Source organism: Leptonychotes weddellii, chromosome 16 (assembly GCF_054177405.1).
Source record: "Leptonychotes weddellii isolate Sample4059 chromosome 16, ASM5417740v2, whole genome shotgun sequence".
In the NCBI taxonomy this organism is placed as follows: domain Eukaryota; kingdom Metazoa; phylum Chordata; class Mammalia; order Carnivora; family Phocidae; genus Leptonychotes; species Leptonychotes weddellii.
In genome coordinates, this window is record NC_138384.1 from 791,720 (window position 1) to 814,813 (window position 23,094).

General features: G+C 61.2%; 1 protein-coding gene across 2 annotated transcripts in view; it reads left to right on the top strand.

Annotated features, from left to right (window-relative positions):
• Positions 1-6,569: 6,569 nt before the first annotated feature.
• The window catches only part of CBFA2T3 (CBFA2/RUNX1 partner transcriptional co-repressor 3), a 79,990-nt gene continuing 63,465 nt past the window's right edge, over positions 6,570-23,094 (top strand). For both annotated transcript variants that reach the window (XM_081806219.1, XM_081806220.1), the window contains exon 1: positions 6,570-6,979. In XM_081806219.1, the coding sequence (XP_081662345.1) occupies positions 6,892-6,979 (88 nt within the window). In that variant the 5' untranslated portion in view covers positions 6,570-6,891. The remainder of the gene's footprint in view (positions 6,980-23,094) is intronic.

Consider the following 23,094-nt stretch of genomic DNA (forward strand, 5'->3'; position numbering starts at 1 on the left):
ACCTGACCCCACCCATCACGTACCACTTACCAGCTTATTTTCCTCATGTTGGTGCTCTCCTTTGGCAGGGTTTACGTAGTTCCCAGGCTCCAAGCTCTATGGGTAGAATGTTCTGGAAGATTCTAGACGGTTTGTCGGTCTACCAGAGCCAATCTCCTCCTCTTTTAAGCTGTTGCCAAACCCAAGGCAGGATGGAGAGGAGGAAAAAAAGGGCAAACAGGAAAAATGGCCTGCATGCGCCAAAGAAGGGCCTTTCTCCTGGGACACACGGTGCCCAGGCCAGCTGAGCCTAGCCTCATGGCCTTGTGGGCTTGGTTAGAGCCCTTTGCTGAGGTGGGGGGCCGGATGCAGGCCTCTGTGCAGGCAGGGCGGCTCAGCCCGGAGAGTCAGAGAGAAACCGGGACCCAGGACAGGGGCCCGGCGAGGTGACTCACCACCCTCCACCTGGGGCTCCTCAAAGGGAAAGTGGCCCCGGAGAGCGGGTTTTCCCCATCTGCAGCATGGCCGCTCAAGGGAGCAGGGTGGGCAGCACCCCAGGACCCAAAGGTGCCGCTCTGAGGCGGGCGGCGGCAGGCGGGTACCTGTCCCCTAGGAGTGCCAGGTCATGCAGGGGCGACAGTCTTCCGTCTGTGGCTGGCTTCCCCTCCCCCCGCCCCCAAGCTCCATTTGCTCCTCCGTGGAACGGGCCGCCTTGCTTGGGCTTAATGCTCCTGGAGGGGCTGGGAGGGGGCGAGGAGCAGAGGGACCCAGACTGGGGAACGTGGGGGGCCTCCTCGCAGCAGGACCCTCCACTCTGTGCTTCTGGCCACCCTCTGGGCCTCACCTGGATCCACCCTGGGTCCCAAACCCCGGCCCCCCGGCGCCCTGGCTGGCAGCGTGACCTCTCTGAGCCTCGTGGCCGGATGTGACTGGTTCCAGTCTCACCAGGGGATTCGGTGGTCATTCTCTCACTCGAGCATCACACCCTTCCTCAGACTCTGCCCTTTCTGGGGCTCAGCCCCAAAGCCCCCGTCTTGCTCATTGAGCCCACTTCACACAGTGAGCCTGCCAGGCTGCCAGCCTCAGGCAGCCCATGTCGTCCTGGCACAGGCCATGAGCCATGCCCCCCCAGCGTTGGGGACACCCTCTGCCATGATCCAAGCTCCCGAGGCCTGCCCTGAGCAGCTGGGCCTGGAGCAGCCCCCGTCTTAGCACACCAACCAACCCGGGGTCCTGGACCCAGTGATCCACTTCCCGTGAACCAGCCCGAGAGCTGGGAGTCAGCGGGGAGGGCGGTGAGGAGAGCTGGCCATTCTTGCTGAGTCCCTCGGAGCTGTGTGTGGAGCAGAGCCCCAGAGCAGAGTCCTGAGGGCAGGAGAGGGAGGGATGCGTACCGGGGAAGTTACAGACGAGGGCAGGGGGCAGGCATGCAGACATTGGCTTGTGCACTCACTCGCCCATCCAGCAGGCTTGGCTGGAGCCCGGGGCTGCGTGCTAGGTAACACAGCCATCCCCAAGAAGAGTGGGTCCCAGCCCGGGGCAGGGGGACTGGCCCACAGCAACCAGAATGCCAGGCCCTGATGCTGCAGTCTCCAGGGGCTGCGGGAGCACAAGACGGGCGCTGCCTGAGGGCTCTGAGGGGTGTGTAGGGCGTAAGGTGAGGCTAGAGTCTGTGGGTGGAGGGGGGGAAGCCTGGGGGTGATAGAGGCACCGTGGGGAGAGAAGCAGCTCCAAATGGGAGAGGCTTACATCGAGAGGAGAGGGGCAGAGCATGGGGGTCTCCTGGGTCACCTCTGGCGCCTGGCCAGATCTTGGGGCAAAGGGCAGCTGCTGAAGGTTTAGGAGGAGGAGTGGGGTGACCACAGTGTGGTTTGGGCAGATCTTTCTGCTGTGGTGTGGGAGGGCTGGGAGCCATGGTGCTCGGGGGAGGTGGAGGCTGCTGCAGACACCTGGCGGGGAGGCGACAGGTGCTGTGGGCAACAGAGAAAATCCTTCTCTTCCAAAGGGCTGTTCTGGACAGGGGCTTTGGCTCAGCACGCAGAAAGATCAGCTGCGCTCAGCATAGGAAGAGCTTCCTAGGGATAACTTGCCCTGTTGGAGGTGGGCATGACTATTCTAGCCTTGCCCTGAGTGGGCCCTTCCCAGTGTGGGGGGCTCATGGGGACCACCACCAACCGTGACGGAGCAGGATCTGTATGTGAATTGTTCCATTGACTCCTCACCACAACCTGTGTGGTGGATACCACGGTCCTCTTATTTTCCAGGTGAGGAAATTGAACCCCAAGGGCACCCAGCAAAAATAGCTAATGTGGGGGTGACCCTTGAGGTCCCTGACTCCAGAAGCCTCACTGTGGTGGGTTCACCAAGGCTGGAGGGCCCTGGCCGACACAGTGCATGGGAGGGGTCTTCAAGATGAGCTAGAACAGCAGGTCTTTACTTAGAAATCAGGGGGGTCCATGGACTTGTATAGGAAAAAAAATTACATCTGGAGTCCACTAACCTCTACCCAAAACTTAGCATGAACGTAGGCATGGAGCCATGCCGGGGACTTCAGCACCAGCAGGGCCCGGTGCACCTGCCGTGTTCCTAAGCCATGGTACGATAGCGGGGACTTCATAGGGTTCTGCCTGATAAGTCCCATCACGTTTCAGAATGCAGTTCACGCTCATCACTACTTCAAACTCATGGTTGAATGAAGAAGCACATGTATTGGAAATTTTTTTTTTAACATTTTGGCAACTACATTTGAATATAATGGGTTTCCTTTTTAATTCTATGAAAGCATTTGTGTTCTCACACATCTCAGCATGCAGAAAGATGGGCTGGGCTCAGTTTAGGAAGAGCTTCCTAGGGGTAACTCGCCCTGTTGGAGGTGGGCATGACTACTTCTGTATTTTGAGAAAAGGGCCATTATTTTGGTTTCACCACCAAAGGGGCCTGTGGCACCAGGAGGGCTGAGGCTGGTGGTTCAGGATCAGCCTGCTCCTGGGCTGTTTCCAGGGTGGGCTCCAGCAGAGCTGCCCTCCCCGCCCCCAGGAGCTGCACCATAAACTAACTGCAGCCGGGAATCCCTGAAGCCCTGCCCATATGTGCAGAGTTTCCATGTATCTACCCAGCCGAGTACATGGTAACTTCCTAGTGCTCTGGGTTTGCTCAGTGGCACCCTGAGCTGGGCAGTGGTGGCCGGGGCTTTTAGTCCTGGGGTGGCCTCGTCTGTTCTGCCCTGAATAAGCCGTCTGGGCTCTGGGCTAGAGAGTGCTGGCCCTGCTTAGTTCACGTGGAGCTGCTCATACCCCCTGTCTGACCTATTCTGGGGCTTATATCCTCTTGTGACTTATATCTCTATTTTGGGGGCTTGTGACTGAGGACATCACCTTTGTGGGCCCAGTCCCTCCTCTGTAAAGCAGACTGATGTGAGATTTGCATAGAATCATGTTTCCACTGATCCACCCATCCTCTCAAACATCCATTCATCCACTCATCCATCCATCCACTCACCCATCCATCCATCCATCCACCCGTCCATCCATCCAGTCATCATCCATTGATCTATGCATCCATCCACCCACCATCCATTCACCCATCCACTCACCCATCCATCCATCCATCCACCCACCCATCCATCCAACCACTCATCTATCCACTCATCATCCATCCACCCATCCACTCAAACATCCACTCATCCACTCACTCATCCATCCACCCATCCACTCAAATATCCACTCATCCACTCACTCATCCATCCACCATCTATTCACGCATCCATCCATTCACCCATCCATCCACTCATCCATCCATCCATCTACCATCCATTCACCCATCCATCCATCCACTCACCCATCCATCCATCCATCCACCCATCCATCCATCCACTCATCCATCCATTCATCATGCATCCACCCATCCACTCAAACATCCACTCATCCACTCACCTATCCATCCATTCACCATCCATTCACCCATCCATCCACTCATCCATTCACCCATCCATTCACTCATCCATTCACTCATCATCCACTCACCCATCCATCCACTCATCATCTATTCATCCATCCATCCACTCATCATCCATTCATCCATCCATCCATTCGTCCATTCATCCATCCATCCCTCCACTCATCATCCATTCATCCACCAATTCATCCATACATCCATCCACCCATCCATCCATCCATTCACCCAGCAGTCACGGGGGCTCCTACATGCTAGAAGAGGAGGCAGAAATAAGACATTCAGCCTAACAGGTTCCCTGGCCATCCCCATTCAGTGTCATCTCCTTCACAGTCCCCCACTAGCCTCCCTCTAGCTCTCTGGTCATCCTACAGATTCCTGAAAGCCTGGAGGTAAGACTACCTCAGAGCCCCTTTACATGGAATGCTCTCCCCCAACATCCCCAGGGGCAGCTCCTAATTGATCCCTCAGACACAGCTTCCCAATCACCTCCCTTGACTGCCCCATGGGCCACATCTATTGAGGACTTATTGATTCATTGTCTCTTGTAGGTTCCCAGAAAGCAGGGCACCTGTGTAACCCTCATGTGGCCCCATAGGGACTTGTAAGGGAGGGAGGGAAGGAGGACAGGTCAGACGGCAGTGGTCTCTGGAGGGAGCCGCACAGGACCAGCATGGGCAGGCCCGGCACCCCACCCCCTCTTGCACCCCCTCCTGCTGCAGCCACTTCCTCCTTGGCTCCTTATCTCCCAGCTCTGAAAGCCACAGCCAACGTCTGCTTCCCCACAAGCACCAACTGCCTGGCCAGGGAGGGGCAGGCCGGGTGTGGGCAGGTGCCCCCAAGGTGGCCACCAAGGGCCAGGGCAGTCCCTACCCCCTACTCTGGGTGACTTTCTACTCCTTCCAGCCCATCCCCCAAGAGCCTTGCTGACTAGAAAAGCAGGCCAGACAGGAGGCCTCTTCCCGAAAGTGGAAGTGTCCCATCTATGGGGGGTGCTCCCTGCAGGTGTGAGCCCTGAACATCTGCCTGACCTGGGGGTGGGGGCTGCCCCACCCGGGTGCTGACCTGCTGCCTCCACTGGGGTCTCTGCCCCCAAGTCTCTCTTCCCACCAGCTCAGAGGGCCTCACCGTGTGCGGCCTAGAAAGCAGCAACAAGGACAAGGTACTGACAGGAGTGCTGACTGAGGGGCAGGCCATGGGCAGGGCCCTCCCCTGCAAACAGGCCGGGCCCTGGGGCCCTGCCATCACCACCCTACTCCAAGGAGGAGACCAGCCAGGGAGGGGCATCCAGGTTGGCCCTCGGACCCTCAGTCCCACCCAGAGTCAGAGTGCAGGAAGCGAGGAGGAGCCGTGAGGACAAAGGTGAGGCGCAGGGACCGGCCCCTGGCTCACAGGACCCTCCTTTCCCCCTGAACCCTGGGGGTGGGGGGCAGCCCACCTTGCGGGGCTGACACACATGGGGCAGCCGCTCCCAGGAACAAGCAGGGTCTTGTTCCTGCACCAACTCCAGATGGACCCCTACTGAAACCTCTGTGACAACAGTGGGCCCTGGAGACCGTCGGCAGGAAACACCGTGGGGGAGGGGTCTCACTCAGGGCTGACCCCCTTCTGCACGACTTGAGGACTTACCACGTGCAGACATTACCCACAGATTCAGTGCTAGTCGATCAGCACAGCACAGAATCCTGTGGCCAGCCCTGGGTTGGCCGGCCACACACCTGCCGACGTGAGGCCACTGAGCCTGCAGCCGTGATTGGGTCCCCAAGAGGGCTGCCCGCTGGCCAGGGCAGGGGCATGGGCCATGCTGTCTCCTCCATGAGGCCGCTTGCTCTCCTGCGGCTGTCCCACCACGGCCTTCAGTACGTGGCCTTTTTAGTGCCTATGATGGACCTGGCACCTTCTTTGCTGAGTGCCCAGTGGGGAGGGGGCTCCAGGACACAGGGGGTCTGAATGGTCACAGAGAACTCTGACACGGTTTCTGGAATCCCTCAGACTGGGGGAACATCTGCAATTCCCTCAGCACATCCCAAAGAATTTGGCCACTCTTCTCCCAAGGCACCCGTCTGGAAGTGGGGAAGGATCTCCAAGGAGCCCCCAGCCAGGAGGCCAAGCACAGAGAGGGGCGTCTTTGCCTGCCCTGCAGTGGTCCTTCCTGGAGGCTCCGGGCAGCCGAGGGAGAGCCCAGGGGACTGGGGGGTGGCTGGTCAGGGTGCACCGCCTAGTCTGACTGGGGGGCAGGGCAATGCTCAGGGAAGTGGCCCCAGAAAGGTGGGCTCTGGGGAAAGTCTGGCTGAGGACAGGGCAGGGACGAGAGGAATAAAGCACCCCAGGCTGCAGGCAGGGCTGGGCGCAAGCTTGGGGGGTGCGGGGACAGGTGCATGGGGCATGTGGGGCTGGGGGCTCCTCCCGGATGGCCACTGTCCCCCCCAGCCCTGCTCGAGGAAACATGCCCAGTGCTCCAGCCGTCCGGACTGCAGGTGGGTGGGGTGTCACCGGGCTGGCGGCAGGAGGAAGTTGTTGGAAGTCAGACCGGAATGGCCGTGAGGGAAGGCCGGGCAGGGCCGGGCCCAGATGGTTCCTGTTGAGGAAGCGGTGGGCACAGCTGCATGCTGCCTCCCCGGCCCCCAGCCGCGCTATCAGGGCCACACAGCTGCGTGCTCGTCTGTGGGCTGCAGGGAGACCTCCCCCACGGCGCCTCCCCAGGCCCGCCCTGCATCACATGAGCCCCTGCAGCTTCCCGCCCCTTCCCCAGGCTGGCGGGCAGCGGCCGCTAGAAGGCCCGGAGCTGTCCGGGGGGCAGAGGCCTCGGGCTGCGAGAGAGCCAGGCTGGCTGTGGCCCCTGGTCTTTCCCTCCAGGCCCCACGAGGTCAGGAGGGGCACGCACCGCCGTCCTTGGCCCCCGGAAGGCGGCCCACCTCTCACCCAGCACGAGGATTGTCTCCCACACCCACCTGCAGACCCATGTCCCAGGCGTCCCCCTTGCTGGACAGCGGGCTCCCGGCGTCCACCAGCTGCTCAGTGCCCCGGGGTCCCAGGAAGGGCGGCCCAGGTAAGGGGATGGCGGGTGGGGCGTGGGGGGCGGCAGGAGCAGGTGGCCAGAGCGTGACATCTCCAAGCTGCCGCCTGCCTGGCTCTGTTGACAGCACGAGCCAGCCATGTTGACTCACCTCAAACACCGACACAGCCTCCCCCAGGGCGAGTCCCACACAGCTGGGACAGGTGGCCCTGGGAGGACCTGGCAGGTGCCAGGCCGGCTGTGGGGGCCCCACCCTGAGGCAGTGGCGGTGGCCCCCTCAGGCCCATCTAGGAGGGAGTGGGCTCTGTCTCCGCGGGCAGGGTCCCAGGAGTTGGTGAGAAAGGTGGTGTGCAGACAGGTGGGAGGTACCCAGAGTCCTCCTCCTGGGAGGACACTAGGACTTAGGGATGGGACAAGGACACTGAGGCCCCAGGGAAGAGGGCCTGGCCCAGGGCCGCAGGATCGAGTGATGGTCCAGGATTCAACCCCAGTACCCACCGTTAAGCAAGCTCTGCCAAGACTCCTGCCCTTTGGAGCCTCTGTCAGAGGGAAATGGGGGGGCAGGGAGGACCCAGGCCTTTCACCCTCCCCCTGGGCTGCTGGCTCCAGGAGGAGGCCTCGTTGACACCCCCTGACCCCCCCTGCAAAGTCCCTGGGGGCCTCATAGGACCTCATCCCAAGCCTCAGGGGGCCTATAAGCAGGCAGCCCCACTCCCCAGCCCACGCCATGTGGCGACGCTCCAGGGAGCCTTTGGAACCTTCCAGAGCTCGTAGCCCCAAGTCCCACTGACGCAGCCATGTCCAGAGTCCAGGTGGGCTCCTGACACCCTGACCCAGGCGTGTCCCCATCACCTCTGCAGAGACCTCTTTCCCCACCCTGCTGCTGTCCAGGGGCCCGAGGGCCAGCCCCTGACCCGGGGCTCCATCAGTCACCTGACCTTTCAGACCAGAACACAGCTGTGTAGAAGCCCACCTTGACACACAATAATGAGTGCGCCATTGGCTTCTACCAAGGTGGGTGATTTGAAGATACCCAGAAGGAGGTGCCAGGTCGCTGGCCCTGGACATGGTCCCCCCGCCCCTCAGGCTGGCCAGGGGCTCTGGTCCTGTCAAGTTCCCCTCCCTTCCTGGGGCGGCCCCCACTGTCCTGGAACCAGCAGCCTGGTTCTGCCACCTGCCACGGTGCCTTCAGACCAGCCCTTCCTCGCCGGGGCCTCAGTTTCCCCATGTGTCAAATCCTGTCCAGCGGATCCCTAATGGCCTGTTGGAGGCTAATGGGGGAGAAGGCAGCTGGGGGCGTGCATGAGAGCTGCTGAAGGCCGTTCTGTTCGGATGGGGTGGGGCTAACCTGTGGAAGGAATTTGGGGCCAGGAGGTGTCAAGGAACACGGCTGTGCTCACGTCACCACGGCGTTGGTTAGGCTGCAGGCACCCAGAGCAGATCGTCTGGGTGGACCTCTGATGCAGAATTCCAGCTGCCAGTTTATTGACCCCATGGTCTCTGTGCATCCCGAGCTCACTGCTCACTCGGCGGGCTTCACGGAGCCTTGGGTACTTGGCGAGTGCGTCGGGCTGGGGGCTTCCGTGGGCACAGGAGTCCCAGCCCTGAGATGCCCTGACTTGTAGGAGCTCACACTGTGTCTTCCCTTAATCTCCTGGCTGGCCCCGCGCGATGGCCACAGCCGTGCTGGGGGACATCGTGCCCCTAGGCCGCCCCAGGCGCCTGGGGGTCTGCGATGCTGGGAGCAGCAGGTGGGGCCCGGCCGGGGGAGCCTTTGGGGGCCTGAGGGTCTGGGGGACAGGCCTGTGGGCAGCACAGCACGACCTTGCAGTTTCCGGGGCCCACAGGCACCCTGAGTCCATGAAAACCTTGGAGACCTCTAAAACACATGAAGTGGCTCCAAACTATGGACAGAACAGACAGTAACATCTTCTGTCAGAGAGCAAACACCTCTGAACGCCGCTTGGCGCGAGGCGGGCGCTGGGGGTGGAGCGGACAACTTTGCGCCTCTGGCCACCAGGTCCCACTGCCGGGCACTGGGGGCCCCTGAGCAGCCTCGCCGGGGACCTGGGGCCCCCCAGCCCTGCTGGCGGCCGAGGTCCAGGATCTGTCAGGACCCTGCGTGGTGGTGGACCCGACTGCGTAGTGGGAGGAGCGACCCCCTTTAGAGGAGTGTTTACTTCGCTCGAATTTATTAGGTGCCGACTGTATGTACTAGGAGCCATGCACAGACTCTGGTTCCAGCAGCGCACTTTGTGGATGGGGAAACTGAGGTCAGGCTGCTGTACCCCCTGCAGAACAGGAGGCGGGAGCCAGGACACCTGGCACAGGGGCCGGGACGGAAGCATTGGAAGCCCTCTGATGTACCCCAAAGCAGAGGAGGCCGGAGGGCAGCTTACCATGACCGGCCTGGGGAAAAACTGAGTCAGGCCTGTTTTGTGTCACTGGAAAGGGACAAGGTGGGGTCCAGGTGGCAGGTTGCAGCTTGAGTGTGACCAGGGAGGTAATGAGCATCCCGTCCATGGAGGAATCCAAGCAATCGTAGGCTGGGATGTTCGCAGGTGTGGGCAAGACCCCACGGCCGGTGCCATCCTGAGCTGGAGCTGGCCTAGCTCGAGATCCCCGGGTGGGCGGGTTCAGGGCACGGGCTCATCCGCCCCATCATGCCCTCCCATCCCCCATCCTCACTGTCCCCTCTCCGGGACCATAGGCTCTTCTCTGGCACGTTCTCTGCTGGCAAGCCCTTCCCCGCTCTATCAGTTTCCTGCGACCGCTATACCAAATTACCTAAACCAGGTGGCTTAGAGAAGAAGTCTATTCCCTCCCAGTCCTGGAGGCCAGAAGTCCAAAATCAAGGCGTGGGCAGGGCCGCGCACCCTGCGGAGGCTCCTGGGGCTCCCGCTGTGGCCACGTGCCTCCAGCCTCTGCCGCTGTCCTCTCCTAGGTCCTCTCCTCTTCTTAGAAGGACGCTTGTCATTGGATTGGGGGCCCCCCAATGCAGGTGACCAGATCTCCAACTGTCCCATCTGCATCAAGGCAGCAGACTGGGGGAAAGGTGCCCAGAGTCCCCCTCTGCCGTAGCCCATGGTCAGGGCTTGGGCCTAGGGCCTCCAGCTGCAAGGGAGGCCCAGGGCCTCCAGGGGAGCAAGGCTATCCCTGGCCCAACCCCCACCATCCCCACTTCTCACTCAGCCACGGTGTCTGGCCATGCTTGCGGGGACGGTGGGACACTGGCAGACCCACACAGGGAGGCCCGGGGCATCTGGGTGGGAGCGTGCATGAGGCCCTCTCTGCAGTGAGGGCCCAGGGCCGAGCCCCTCGGGCCGCCTGACCTGTGACATGGCCACGACCATGCACCTACGTCTGTGCACAAAGCACCGTTAGCAACTTTGCTGCTGGGTATGGTCTATCCTGTCGCCACATGAAGGATGGCCTTCTGTCCCTTCTCGGCCCACACCCCGCGGGGCCTTTCCCTCCACTCAGGCCTCCCAAGACCCAAGGTGACCTTATCCCCCACCTCCTGCTCCCCCCGAACACAGCGCTGGGGGCTCCTAGATCAAGATTGTGGCTCAGGGCCTGCCAAGCCCCGCGTGACACGGTGACTCCCCATCTCAGAAAAAGATACCGACGTTCCAAGGGGCACCCAGCAGGCAAGAGCAAGGGTGTGATAGAACGTGGCTCTGCTGCCCCTGCAGATGGATGTAGGGCCTGTTTGGGGAAGGCAGCCAGTCCCAGAGCCTCTGCCAGATCGGTCGGTCCTGGCAGGGATCCAGCAGGACCAGGAAGGGACGGAGAATGGGCAGTTTGATGAGGAACCATTTGTCAAGGTCACAGGTTAAACAAAGGTCTGAGAGCTGACCTCCCCTGGCCTGAGGGAAAGGAGCGGGGAGAGAGCCCAGGAGAGGGAGAGGAGCGGGGCTGTTGGGAAGTCTCAGGAGTCACACACCCACGTCTCTGTCCCAGCATCTCCCAAGGCCCCCGGACGGTCCTCCAGGGCGCAGAGCACGGGAGCAGGGCACACGCAGGGCAGAGGAGCTCTGGACTCAGTGGCTGAACCAGAAGGCTGGTTCCACGTGCCAAGCCCCCGATCCCCCGAGGCTCATGTCAGGACAAAGAGGAAGCCTGTGGAGGGGAGACTCTGCTTCCCTGGGGAAAGCAGGGCTCCCTCCCTCCTGCAGTAAATGTGGAGCGTTCTTCCCCTGGGACCTTCCCTTCTTGCTGAAACGTGCCTGTCCCTTCCCTGTGCCAGCCCCATGCCACAGCTTCCTGGGGCAAACTGGCAGGAGGACGCCAACCAGCCACGTCCTCCCCATCCGCTGAACCCTGAATCTGAGTCCAGGAAGCCGGAGCTGCAGGGCGGGTGTGATGCAGGAGAGCTTCCTGGAGGAAGCGGCCCCCAGGGGGCAGCTGGAGGAGGCAAAGAAGGCTTTCACTTCTCAAGGTATCTTGCCTGAAAAGAGAGGCGTAGTGTTAACCTGGCTCAGCACCCAGCTGTGTGGGGCTTTCTCACGCACTTTCACTTCCGTGGCGACAGTTGCCCGGGGGAGGGGCAGCCAGGAAGAGTGGCCCCAGGGAGAGGCCAGAGCTGCTTACAACTAAGCCAGGACTCTCCCTCCAGTGCTCTTCCCCAGAGACATCTGCTCTGGATGAGGCCTCAGTTGCTGCTAGCCAAGGGAGGGGAGAGGGCAGGGGGTAGCTCCCGGGGAGAAGAGAGGCCTCTCCGAGTGCCACCCACCCCCGGGGGGACCTGCAGGCTGGCCGAAGTGCCCGTGGACTCCGGGTCACTCGTAGCCGTTGTTATGGGGCCAGAGGTCAGACTGCAGTGGGTGCTGGTGAAATTCTCGTTATTAAAGCGCCACGCGCATGTTCCACGTGCGCAGCCGGGGTGGGCAAACCCCCTGGGGCGATCGCCGGACAGCTGCCCACGATGGAGGCGGGCATCAGTGGGGACACTTCTCGTGACACTTTGCTGAGCTGCTTTGTCATTGTCGTTTGCAAGAGGGAGCCTGTGAAACACTGAGCTGGATCACATCACACCTGCATGCATGCCCTCCGAGGGCTTCTCCCCTTTCCGCCTGGCCTCCCACCCTCACGCTTGTCCTTCCAGCCCCCGGGCCTTTCCATGTGCCATCCTCCCCCCCACCTTGAGGCCGTTTCCCTCAGGCATCTGCCCTGCTCCCTCCTCACCCCCCCTCCCGCTGTGTTTCCCCCCTTCCATTTACTGCAACAGACAAAGCCGGCATTTCCTGGGTCTCCGTATTTATCTATCGTCTCTCTCCCCAGTGGCACCGGCGAGCTGGCTCCGCTCCCTGCTCACTGCAGGCCCCCCCGGTGCCCACGGCAGCTGGCTCACAGGGTGCTCAGCACTTGATGTGAGTCCACGCGTCCCCTGCCTGGGGGAGGGTCAGCCACCCCGCACACTGCGTGTGCCTGCCACCGCCGCCGCTCCCGCGGGGACTGTGTTGCTCTCAAGATCCCAAATCTGTCATGACAGGAACTGAGGCCCCGAGCAGAGGGTGACTTGCTGGGGCCACACAGCAAGAGGGCCAGGGCCCAGAGTTGGACCTGGGGGCTGACCCTTTGGGCCCCAAGGGGAAGTGTTCAGAGATGGACCTGGAGGGCACCCACACCTGCAGAGCCCGTGGCCAGTTATTGGGGGCACCTGGCGTCTAAGCCTCCTGGAGATGGTAGGAGCTGGACAGGTCACTCGGCACCACCAAATGAGCCTGGGAGAGACCCTTCCCCTCCCCCACCTCCCCAAAGTGGCAAGCAGGGGGTCTGGGTCACAGGTCAGCCTAAGAGCTGGTCCACGGAGAGGGCTGCTTTGGCTGAGACCATGAGGGCTTCTGGAGCCCCCCTGAGCCCCCTCAGCTGTGTCCACCTCTAGCCCCAACCTGGCAAGGTCAAGCCTTCCAGATCTGGGGACCAGCTCAGAATCTAGAGTTGAGTCCGAGGTGGGGCCAGGTGGCCAGCGATGGAAACTCCCAAAAGCGTGTCCACACGGGCCTCAGCTTCCTCCCAGGCGATGGGGACAAGGATGGGGTGGCTCCTGCTAGACCCTGGCGGCCTCTCCTAGCCAGAGGGTGTCCCTGGGGGGTCTACAGTCCCCTCCCTTGCAGCCTGAGAAGTCTCAGTATGGACAGTACCAGGCAGCAGACCATGGGAGCGAGGAATGGCCCCCACTCTTCCTGGCCGCTGCTCCCAGCACCCACTTGGCCACAGGGCCCAGGGCCCTGGTCAGAGGTGTGCAAACCCCTTCCCCAGCAGCAGCGCTGGTGGGTCAGGAGGAATCAGGTGTGGTGCCCACGTGGGCTCACCAACCGGGACTGGCATCTGGGAGAACTTGGGCAGACCCGTCCCCGGGTGGGGCCACCTCTACTTCTGATGGGAGGGCCTGGTTGGCATCGCTGGGGGCTCAGCAATCCACCGGTGGGGAGGGGGGGAGCCCCAGGAGGCCTGTCCCTGGGGCAGCGCAGGTCTCCCAAGTGGGCCTGACACTCTCCTTGGGACACAGCGCTGGGGACCTCACCCGCTTATCACTGGCGGCAGCAAGCCCTGAGAACAGGGACATGGGAGCTGGCCCCTGCTGTTGTTCCGCAGGCTGCTGGAGGGGACAGGCAGATGGGGCAGGTTGGGAAAATCTACTCCAGACTCCTTCCTGGGCCTGCGTGCGGCTTCCCCCAGCCAGCCTTCAAGGCGTCATCAGCCTGATTGTAAGATGAGGACACAGATCGGAGAGGTCAGGAAACCTGCTCAAGGTCACACAGCACGTCCTAGGCAGGGCCCCAAGGTGGGACCTCAAGAAAGAGATCCCTTTTGCATCTACCACTCCAGGTATGAAAGCTTCGCCCAGCATCCCATGCCCCCAGCTGGACCCTCTCTGAGCCCGCGGTGGGATCCGCTCACTCCACCCCAGGGATCCCAGAGCAGGTGCAGCTGACACCTGGATCCCGTGAGTCCCAGCTGATGGAGACAGGGCTGCCCGCCCAGCCCAGGGCCCCTCCAGGGAAGCCCTCTCTGCTGGCTGCTGCTGGGGAGCCCTTTGAAAGTGCCGACCATGGCCCTGGGTTATCACTGCCCACCACCAAAGTGTTCAAAGTGGTTTTGAGCGCCACTCCCTGCAGCTGAGGGTTGGAGAAGGGTGTGGACCTCTGGTGCGGCTCTCGGAGGGCTGGGTGTGGGAAAGGGTCCCTTTCTGAGAGGAAGCAGTGTGGGGCCACCTGCCCACTCGGGGCTTGCCGCCTGGAGGGGACAGAGGTACAGATGAGCATGCAGGTCTGACACACAGGGCCGACGGCGGAGCCCAGCCCCACCACAGTCCTTACTCTAATGACGTGGCCTTGTCCGTGGTGCCCTCAGCCCAGGGGAGGGGAGGGAACCCGAGGGCCTGGCGCCCACGCTGGCCGTGCCCCTCTCTTGGGCCCGAGGAGCCTCACGGGTCCTGTGAAGAAGGACGAAGGTACAGGGTGAGGAGGCTCAGGAGAGGGACGCAAGCCATTCAGAGGAGGCTGCTCTGAGCATGTGGCCTGGGCGGGGGTCTGTGCTCTGACCCGCATGGCCTGGATTCCCTGATGTCACCTGCTCAGCCGTGAGGCAGCGGGTCAGTGAGACCATGGCTGCAGTGGGAGGGCCAGGCTGGTAACCCCCTAACCCCACAGGCCTGTCTCCATCTGTGACGTGGGGACGACAGGCAGCCCCCAGAGAGGCCGAGGTGCCTGGTGAGGGACGGCTCCAGCACAGCGTCCAGCCCCGGGGCCAGACACCCCTCTTTCCCCCAGGTCCCCATGGTCACTGCCTCCCGGGAGCTTGCCCGTGACCCCCTGCAGACCCTTCCCTCAAAGGCCACTTGGGGCAGCTGAGAGACAGTACAGTGGAGAAGGAACTGGGCAATTTTCCCCACCCTGTGGCTCCCAGAGCTTCCTCCTTTCCTCCCAAGTTGGGGTGCATTTTGAGTGTTGTGGAAAGCCCCGACTTCGCAGAGCCTACGAGGGAGAGCTGAGTGGGAGGGAGGGCCAGCGGGAGGAGCAGGAGGGACCTCTGCCCATTGTCCCCCCAGCTGTGCCCCTCACCGCAAGCTCCCATGGCCTCAGATCCCAGGCCAGTGAGGCCAGCCCGACACAGCCCTGAACATCCCCGTGTGAGACTTGGGGTTTCCTCAGAGACGGGGCCCCTCTGCTCCAGGGCTGGGCGCTGGGGTTTCCTCACAGCTGGGCTCCCTTACTAAGAGATGAGACCTAAGGGTCCCAGCCCCCAGTGTGTGCAGGGCTCTGTCGGCCAGGGCAGGGGACCCCAACGCTCAAGCCTGGAGCTCAGAGTCGGAGCCCAGACGGGCAGCAGTTGGCCTCTTCCCTGCCGCTGACCGCCCTCAGCAGCCCCTGCTTTCTGCCACTTCCCTCCCAGGGCCCTGCGTGGAGGGCATTGTCCTGATGTTCAGCCCAGGCCTGCACACATGGATAGACAGACAGACGTCAAGCCTGGTCCTGCCCCTCTACCACCACAACATTCTCTACATCAAGGTTGGGACCACACATCCTAAAAGCAGGTGACAGACAGGTGACAAAAAGTGCAAGTCAGAGCCCCTCTCTGCCTTCATGGCCCCCAGGGGCCTCATACTCCCAAGGGCTGGGAGGCCCGGGAGACCTCAAGGGGCTCTGCTTGGCCCCGGCCCCCCAGCCAGGCTTCCTTGTCTGCAGCCAGAGGGGCTGTCCCCACCTGGGGGCTCTCCGGGAGGGGCTGCCACCCAGAGGTTTGGGGCAGAGGGTGCAGCTGGGGCGAGGGAGATAGGAGCAGGCTGCTTCCTGTCGGAAACCGAAACTGCCAGGTGCTTCCCACCGGCCCTCCCTCCCGGGGCCACCCAGAGACAGCTGGACCCACAGCCCTGCCGCTCAGCCCTCCACCCGAGGATGAGGACAGTGCGGCCTTGCCTCTCAGCACAGGGCCCCGCTGAGCCTCAGTGCACCCCCAACCCGAGCCACCCTGGCGCCGGCTTTCAAAGTCTTTGTGCAAAAATCGGGTGCAAAATACCTTAATGATTTTTAACTTTGAATACCTGTGCAAGTGATCAGATTTAACAAAACAGCATTAAAGCCAATTGCACTGGCTTTTTTCTCCTCCTTTGCTCTGGCTGTGGGAACACAGAACATTCCACATGTGGCCCCCGTCCACAGGCAGGCTGCTCGGAGTCCGTGGACCCGGGGGCTGGGAGGGACCGGTCCGACCCGTTCGTGGCGCCTGGGCCTCCACCACACTCCTCGCTCGTGTCCGTGGCCTCCCTTTCACTTAAGTTATGAAATAGTTGACACGCATGTCACCAAGAGCCTTCGGGGTCCTCCGCGCCTCGTTGAAGAGCCTGTCCTTCCCCTCCGCTTCTCTGCAAAAATGAATTATCACAGGTGCCGTGGCTGCCCCCGGAGGCTGCCCCAGCCACCAGCTGCTTCAGGCCGGGTGTGGGGGCAGGACCCCCTCAGCCAGCCCCAGGGGCATCTGGATCGAGCTGCTGGACCCCCACTGCCTTCTCGTATCCTCCTCTGTAACACGGGGCAAGAACACGTCAGCCCTTAGCGCCTCGAGGCTGCAACCATCCAAGGGACTATGTTTATCTGTATGTGTCCTTCCCAGACACACTGTGATTTTTGGTCTTTTACATTGTTATATGAAAGTATCATGGTCGATGTATTCTTTCCCAATCTTCCCTCCGCGATGATGTGACGTGGGTGCGGGCAGCTGGCTGAGCTCTCTCTGGCTGCAGGAGCCCAGGCCGGGCTTCGGGTGCGGCTGGAGGGAGACTGCCTCCCAGCTCCCGCAGGTAAAGGCTTTCCGTACAGTGCGAGAGTCCAGCAACGGCGTGGATGTTTCTGGAGGTCGTGGCTGGCTGTGGCTTCTGGAGGTTTCTCATGTGTGGGAACCAGCACCGGCCAGAGAGGCGAGGCAGGAGGCAGAGCGCGGGTGGGGGGTGCCTCGCTTGGGCTTAGTGGTCGGTCCCCCTGAGGCCGTGGGGCTTGTCCAGCTGCAAGCGGGGAGGCCGGGAAGGTGGCCCTCACTCTGGAACCTCCCCACCCGCCGCCAGCCTCCTCTCCTGCCGAGCACACGGGAGGAAGGTCGGCTGGCGGCAGACCCTGGCGTCGTGTGGGTGTTGAACTGTGTCAGCCTGGGAGCACGAGGCCTCCAAGGACGCTGGGAAAGCTGCTCTGAGTGGCCGGGGAAGGGAGATGCCTCAGACCCTCCAGCAGGAAGAGGCTCGCAGGGACTTCTGCGTCTGCCCAGTTGCCGCTGAGCCCCCAGGACATCCCCCACGTGGTCCCACCGCACTGCAGAGGGGGCCGTGGCTCAGGCTGGGGGGGGTCAGAAACAGAACGACGGAGGGTCCAGCCCCGTCAAGCCCGTGAAGAGGGCAGGGAGACTTGGCAGCGCTGCCCACGGGAGCAGGCCTGGGACCCCCGAGCAACCAGCAGGGCTACCAGGGGGCAGGCGTGTCATCATAAACGGTGGGCGTGGCCGTCACAGCGCTTCTGGGCACCGAGCTCTCCCAGAAACGACTTCCCATCATCCTCTGGTCTCTGTGAAGGAGACTGAACATGCATGTGGCACAGAGAGCACGGCAGCCCCCGGTAGCGAAGGGAACTGTCCCATCCTGGACGCCAGGGACTAGTCTTGAACCCAGTGTCTCCATGGTTTCTTACTATTTTCGCCTGCATGTCCCCTAAAATTGCTTTGAAAAAGCCAAGTTCCCTTTAAGGTGATATTTCTTACAAATCGGCCTGACCCAGCTCAGTCACACAAGCAGAACCTTGAGCTGCTTCTTTTTTGGTGGAGAACGGTGACCTCGTGGCCACTAGAGAGGTTTGCAAAGGTGAGGGTTACTACATCCCACAGCCCGGCCACAGGGTTGCGGGAAGAGCAGGTCTTCACACCCGCAGCCGACCTCGTGCAGACGTGTGTGAGACACACGCTAGTGAACAACACACAGAGGGCAAACACCTGTCCCACAGACCCTCTGCTCTGCAGGCGTGTGCCCACCTCAGTATGAAACACAGCAATGTGGGGGAGGTGAGACTGCAGCCTGGGGGCGGAGGGGGAGAGACGTGGCACCGAGAACGCCCTTCTAAACCAACGATCAGACACGGGACCCTTGATGATGGTGCCAGGTGCCAGGTGCCAACCTGAACATTGTTGTTTAAACAGTCAAAGGTCATGTTGTCTGGCTTATTGTATATTTTATACTGAATATGTGCTTGGGGCCTATTTTCATGAAAACTCTGAAGCTGCAGGTTTAGCACACAGAATTAGTCACCACAAAACCAAATTGGCAGGACTGGTTTTCACTGGGGGCCGTTCCACCCAGACTGCTATCTGTCAGCTTTCAATTCAAATAAGCATGTTATTAAATGACCCAACTGTCTCACTTTGGAATTCCAATTCTGATATAGATGGACAGATGGATGGATGGGTGGATGGATAGATGGATGGTGGGTGGATAGATGGTGGATGGAGGGATGGATGAGTAGATGAGTGGATAGGTGGATGGGTAGATGGATGGACAGGCAGAAGAGGAAGAAATTAGGAAGGCAGGAAGGGAAATCCAAAGTACACCTTTCAAAAACTTAAAAACATATGTTAAGAACATGTTCTTATATGAACATATAGGAAGCATGTGTCAAAGACGCATCTCCCTCATTGATGAGAAACCAGCAGGTTGGCAAATGTGACTCAAGGGAGGACATGGGCAGTTTTAAATCCCGTGGAAACAGAATGTCACCTGAGACATTATACTGAGTCAGTAAAGCACAGCCTTTTCTATGAAACAAAAATGGTTTGCAACTTGTCAATTTCCTACAGGTTAACACCTGACCTAGAGTCTGGGATCTAATGGACATCAATAGAAAGTCCACAAAGGCACACCCCCCCGAGGGCCGCTGACCCTTGGCAGCCTGCTCAGCAGCAAGAGGACTGAGGCCCCTTGGTGCCTTCTCACCCGTGTGGGACAGCTATTCCCAGCAGAGGAAGGTCGGGAGGCAGGGAGCCTTGCTGGGTTTTATGCCCAGAGACAAAGGCCTGTGGTCAGACTCCCCTGCAGGGGAGGTGTGAAGTGGGACTCCAGCCAGGAGAGGTGAAGTGACCCACAGCAATGTGCAGACCCCAGGCCCACGCTCTTGCTGGAACAACGTGGCACTTGAGGACCTCGCCGATGCCTTCCAGCTGTCTTGCCGGTGCGCCTGGATAGTCTGGCCGTGTGCACGCGGGTTTTGAAGACCCCCCCTGGCTGTAGACACTGTTGCAGGGGTTGGGCCTGGGGGGCCGTCAGGCTCTCCATTTCTTTTCCCTAGAAGACAGGTCCCTCTTGTTTCTGCGGAGACCCCTGCCGGCCGACAGCCCTCCACCCACAGTGTGAGGAGACGGGAGGTCAGACAGATGAGGAGCCTCACCACCTCTGTGGCTGGGCCAGGCCTCGAACCCAGTCCTGTGCCTGCCCACCCACCCCTGCCAGCGCCAGGCTGAGCCGAGACCCTCCGGGATTCAGCGGGAGGCCGTTCTCACCAGGGTCTGACGTTTGCCGGTCGCTTCCCCGCCGGGACGGTGCCTGGGACCTGGGTGCTCTAGAAGCATCATCCGCGAGCGGCTCCGGGAAGGCAGAGTGCGGAGCCGGGATGCTGAGAACGAGCAGCCAGGCACGAGGCCTCCTGCCACGTGGTTGCACGCACGGGACGCCAGGAGCAGGCCCACCCACAGACAGGAACGGGTCCCCGGTGGCAGGCGGCGAGAGGCACCAGGATGACAGGTCATGGGAACAGGTCCCTTCTGCGCTGAAGCCAGACGGGGCTGGGGGCTGCACTGCATCGTCAGGACCCTCGCCGCTGCTGCATTATTCATCTCAAAATGGTTAAAATGGGCAATTTTCCGTTCTGTCTTTCACCACGGAAAAATAATTTTCTTAAAAAAATAAAAAATAAAACCATAGCAAGAGATGAACACTTACTCCAGCCTCAGGGCTCCCGCCAACCCTCCCGTGCGTGTCCTGCAGGCCATGGGGCCTCACCAGAGGCCTTGCTGGGGGCGCCCTGTGCCTCACCCCTGCATTCGGGGCCTGGGGCCCATGACCTCCCTCCTGCCCTGGGCCTCGCCTCCAGGGGTGCCGTCGAGCGAGCTGGCCGCAGTGCCCATCCTGCCTGCCCAGCCAGTGTCCGCACCCGGGGCCTCCGGTGGCCTTTGCGTCAGGGCAGAGGAGGAGGGCACGGAGGCTCTTTTTCTTTCCTCCTCCGTGGACCACAGCGTGGGCACAGGTTTGTTACATGGGGGGTGTGCCCCCGAGCTCACCTCCAGAGCAAGCCAAAGCATCCACGTCTGTGTGCAGAAATGGCCAGGGGTTGGCCCTGTGACCCCCCAGGTGCAGGGCGCTAGGGATGTCCTCCCGGGGTAATGCCAGTCCTCTCTACTGGGGGCGTGCTGAGCACCCCCAGGGCCAGAGGAGACGTGGGGGAAGGTGCTCTGCGGGGCTCAGCGAGTGCCCCTCCTGGAAATGTGGTTCCCAAGAACCTGGATGTCGGTTCTCAGTCCTTTCAAGTGGACCTCTGGCCCCACTGGCTGGCCTGGGCTGCAGGCCACTGTCCAGGGACCTGGGTGCCCCTTCCAGGGCATGTCACGGGCATGGCCATGCCTCACAGAAGCTTCATGCTCAGTGCAGACGAGGCCTCTGCATCCCGCACAACAAGGTGCTTCTGACGGCCCTGGGCACACAGAGCAAACTCGAAATCCCCTTCCCTTCAAGTCCTGGGTCAGCAGCCACACACCAGCCCTGGGGGACAGCCGCCCCCTGCAGTCCATGGACCACTGACACTTCTGTCAAATGCAGTGAAAATGTCCGAGGAGAACATCCCACTGCTTGCCCTCTCTCTCTTGTCTTCGGTCCTGTGAGTCATGTGGCTTTTCCGAGTCTTCTTTGCACGTCCCATGACGGCAGGTTTAAGAAAGTGCTAGAGACGCCAGGCCAGAATGAAAACAAGGGCAGCCCCCGAGCACAGCGGACGTGGTCTACACCTGCTCCCACCACCTGCTCACGACGAGACCTCAAACCCCTCCGGCTGCCATGACTTCATCCGTGAACAGAGCTGCAGTTAAGAGTCAAACTTCAGATCAACTGTGGAGGATGAGCATGTCCCAGACACAGGGTGGGACCCATGCATACTAAAGATGATTCACTGTTAATCTGAAAAGCAAATTTAACTGGGCATCCTGTGTTTTTATTTCCTAACTCTGGCAAGCCTGTGTCCAGTAGGGTTGTGTGCGGTGCCAAGTAGCGGAGACGCTGACGGCAGTGTGAACTCTTCTTGTCCACATGACGAGAGCCCAGAGGCGAGTGGAGCAGGTGGTGCAAGGACCAGGCTTTTGTGCTCTTCCTGTTCCACCATCCTCTTCCTCGTGGCTTCCTGGCTGCAAAGTGGCTGCACCACCTCCAAGCATCACATCTGCCTTCCAGGCAGGAAGAGAGAAGGTACAGAGGATGCACCCTGGGCCAGCCCTTCTCTGAAGGAAAACCAAGGTTTCTGCAGAAGCCTTTCTCCCAGATGGCTGTTCCACCATGACGGGGCTCCTGTCCCCATCCCAGAGGCCCCTTCCCAGACCAGGACTGCTGGGCTTCCGATTTCTCATCTTCTCTGCTGTCTTCCAGCAGCCTCTGCGCCCTGGCCCCTCGAGGCCCTTGGAGCTGGTGCCCCTGCGGCGATCCCACCGATGGCCGTCCTCACTGGCCGTGGGGGACGAGGGGAGGGCCACACTGGCCTCAGCCCCAGTGCTGAGACAGCACTGTAACACCACCTGTGTCTGAGGGGCTTCCCGAGGGCGCAGGCGCCAGGAGTGGTGACCTGGGGTCCTGGGCTCGTCCTCAAAGGGTCTCGTCTTAGCCCTGCAGGATTCTACCGAACATCACCCGAGGGGACGACAGACCCGTCCTCCTTGGAGCTTTTAAACTAAGAGCCAACCTTTCCTCCCAGGGCCCAGACAGCAGCGTTTCCCTGTTCCCACGTTTTCTTTGTCATCTTTGCAAGCTTCCCCGAGACCCTCCTCTCCACCCTCCGCTCCTGATTCTCTCTCTTTCGCCTGGTTTCCCTCCGTCTTGTCCCCCCACAGCCTCTCTGACAATCACAGCATCGTGCTAACTTCTAGAATATTCTCTCCTGTGCCCGAGCTTAACGGGGACAGCACACGCATGCCGCCTCTGGCCTCTGCCTTCACCTCCCATCCAAGACCTCCAGGCTGCTGTGACAGCCCCAAGCCCCCTCTTGGGCCCCGGGCACCCACACTCCTTCCAGGCCTGGCTTTCCACGTGAGTCCTCCACAAACCTGCCGTCACCTGCCAGGGGCTCTAAGCCGTGTGTCGGCGATGGAGAGGTGCCCCCGTTTGCCAAAGCCAGTCAGGGGCCACAGCAGCTATCCATGGGACTGTCCGGTCATATTGGTCAGAGCAGGCCCGGGTCGGTCCCACAGGCCAGTGTCCTTGGCACTAGGCACAGGGCCTGCCCCGGGGTGGCTTCAAGTGACCCAGCCCTTTACCGGTGGAAACGGGGTGGGCCTGCTCTTGTCTGCTGGAACCTAACACCACGAGGCCAGCTCTTCACCCCGTTCGCCCGAACCCCCAGCGCCCTGGATGGTGCCCCGCACGACGTGGGCCCTCAGCTCAGGACGGTCGAGCAAATGGGAGCCTGGCAGGGCCCAGCTGGGGTGAGGACTCAGAGGGGACCCACACAGTGGGCCCGCGGCTGGCAGTGGGGGCCGGCAGAACTCTGACCCAGATACGCTGGGGCCCGTGTTCACATAGCCCCCAAAGACAGCAGCGGGCCCAGCCTCAGTCTCCCCATCTGGAGAAGGGGGGAGTCCTCCCTCGTCACAATCAGACAAGGCCCCTCAACTTGAGTGTTTCTGCGTGGGAGTCCTTCCCCCTCCTCCCCGCCACTGCCATCCCCTGCCCGGCTTCCCCCAACCCCCCGAGATAAAACTTCTCCTTCCTTGCACGAGGAGTTCCCCATTCGAGGTGACCACAGCAGCCCCCACTTCTCCCCAGAGTTTCAGGTTCTTAGAATTATTTTAGGTCTTCTTCCCCACATGGCCCACGCTGGGGCCTTCCCTCTCAACGGGCTCCGCCACGGCTTCTGGGGCTC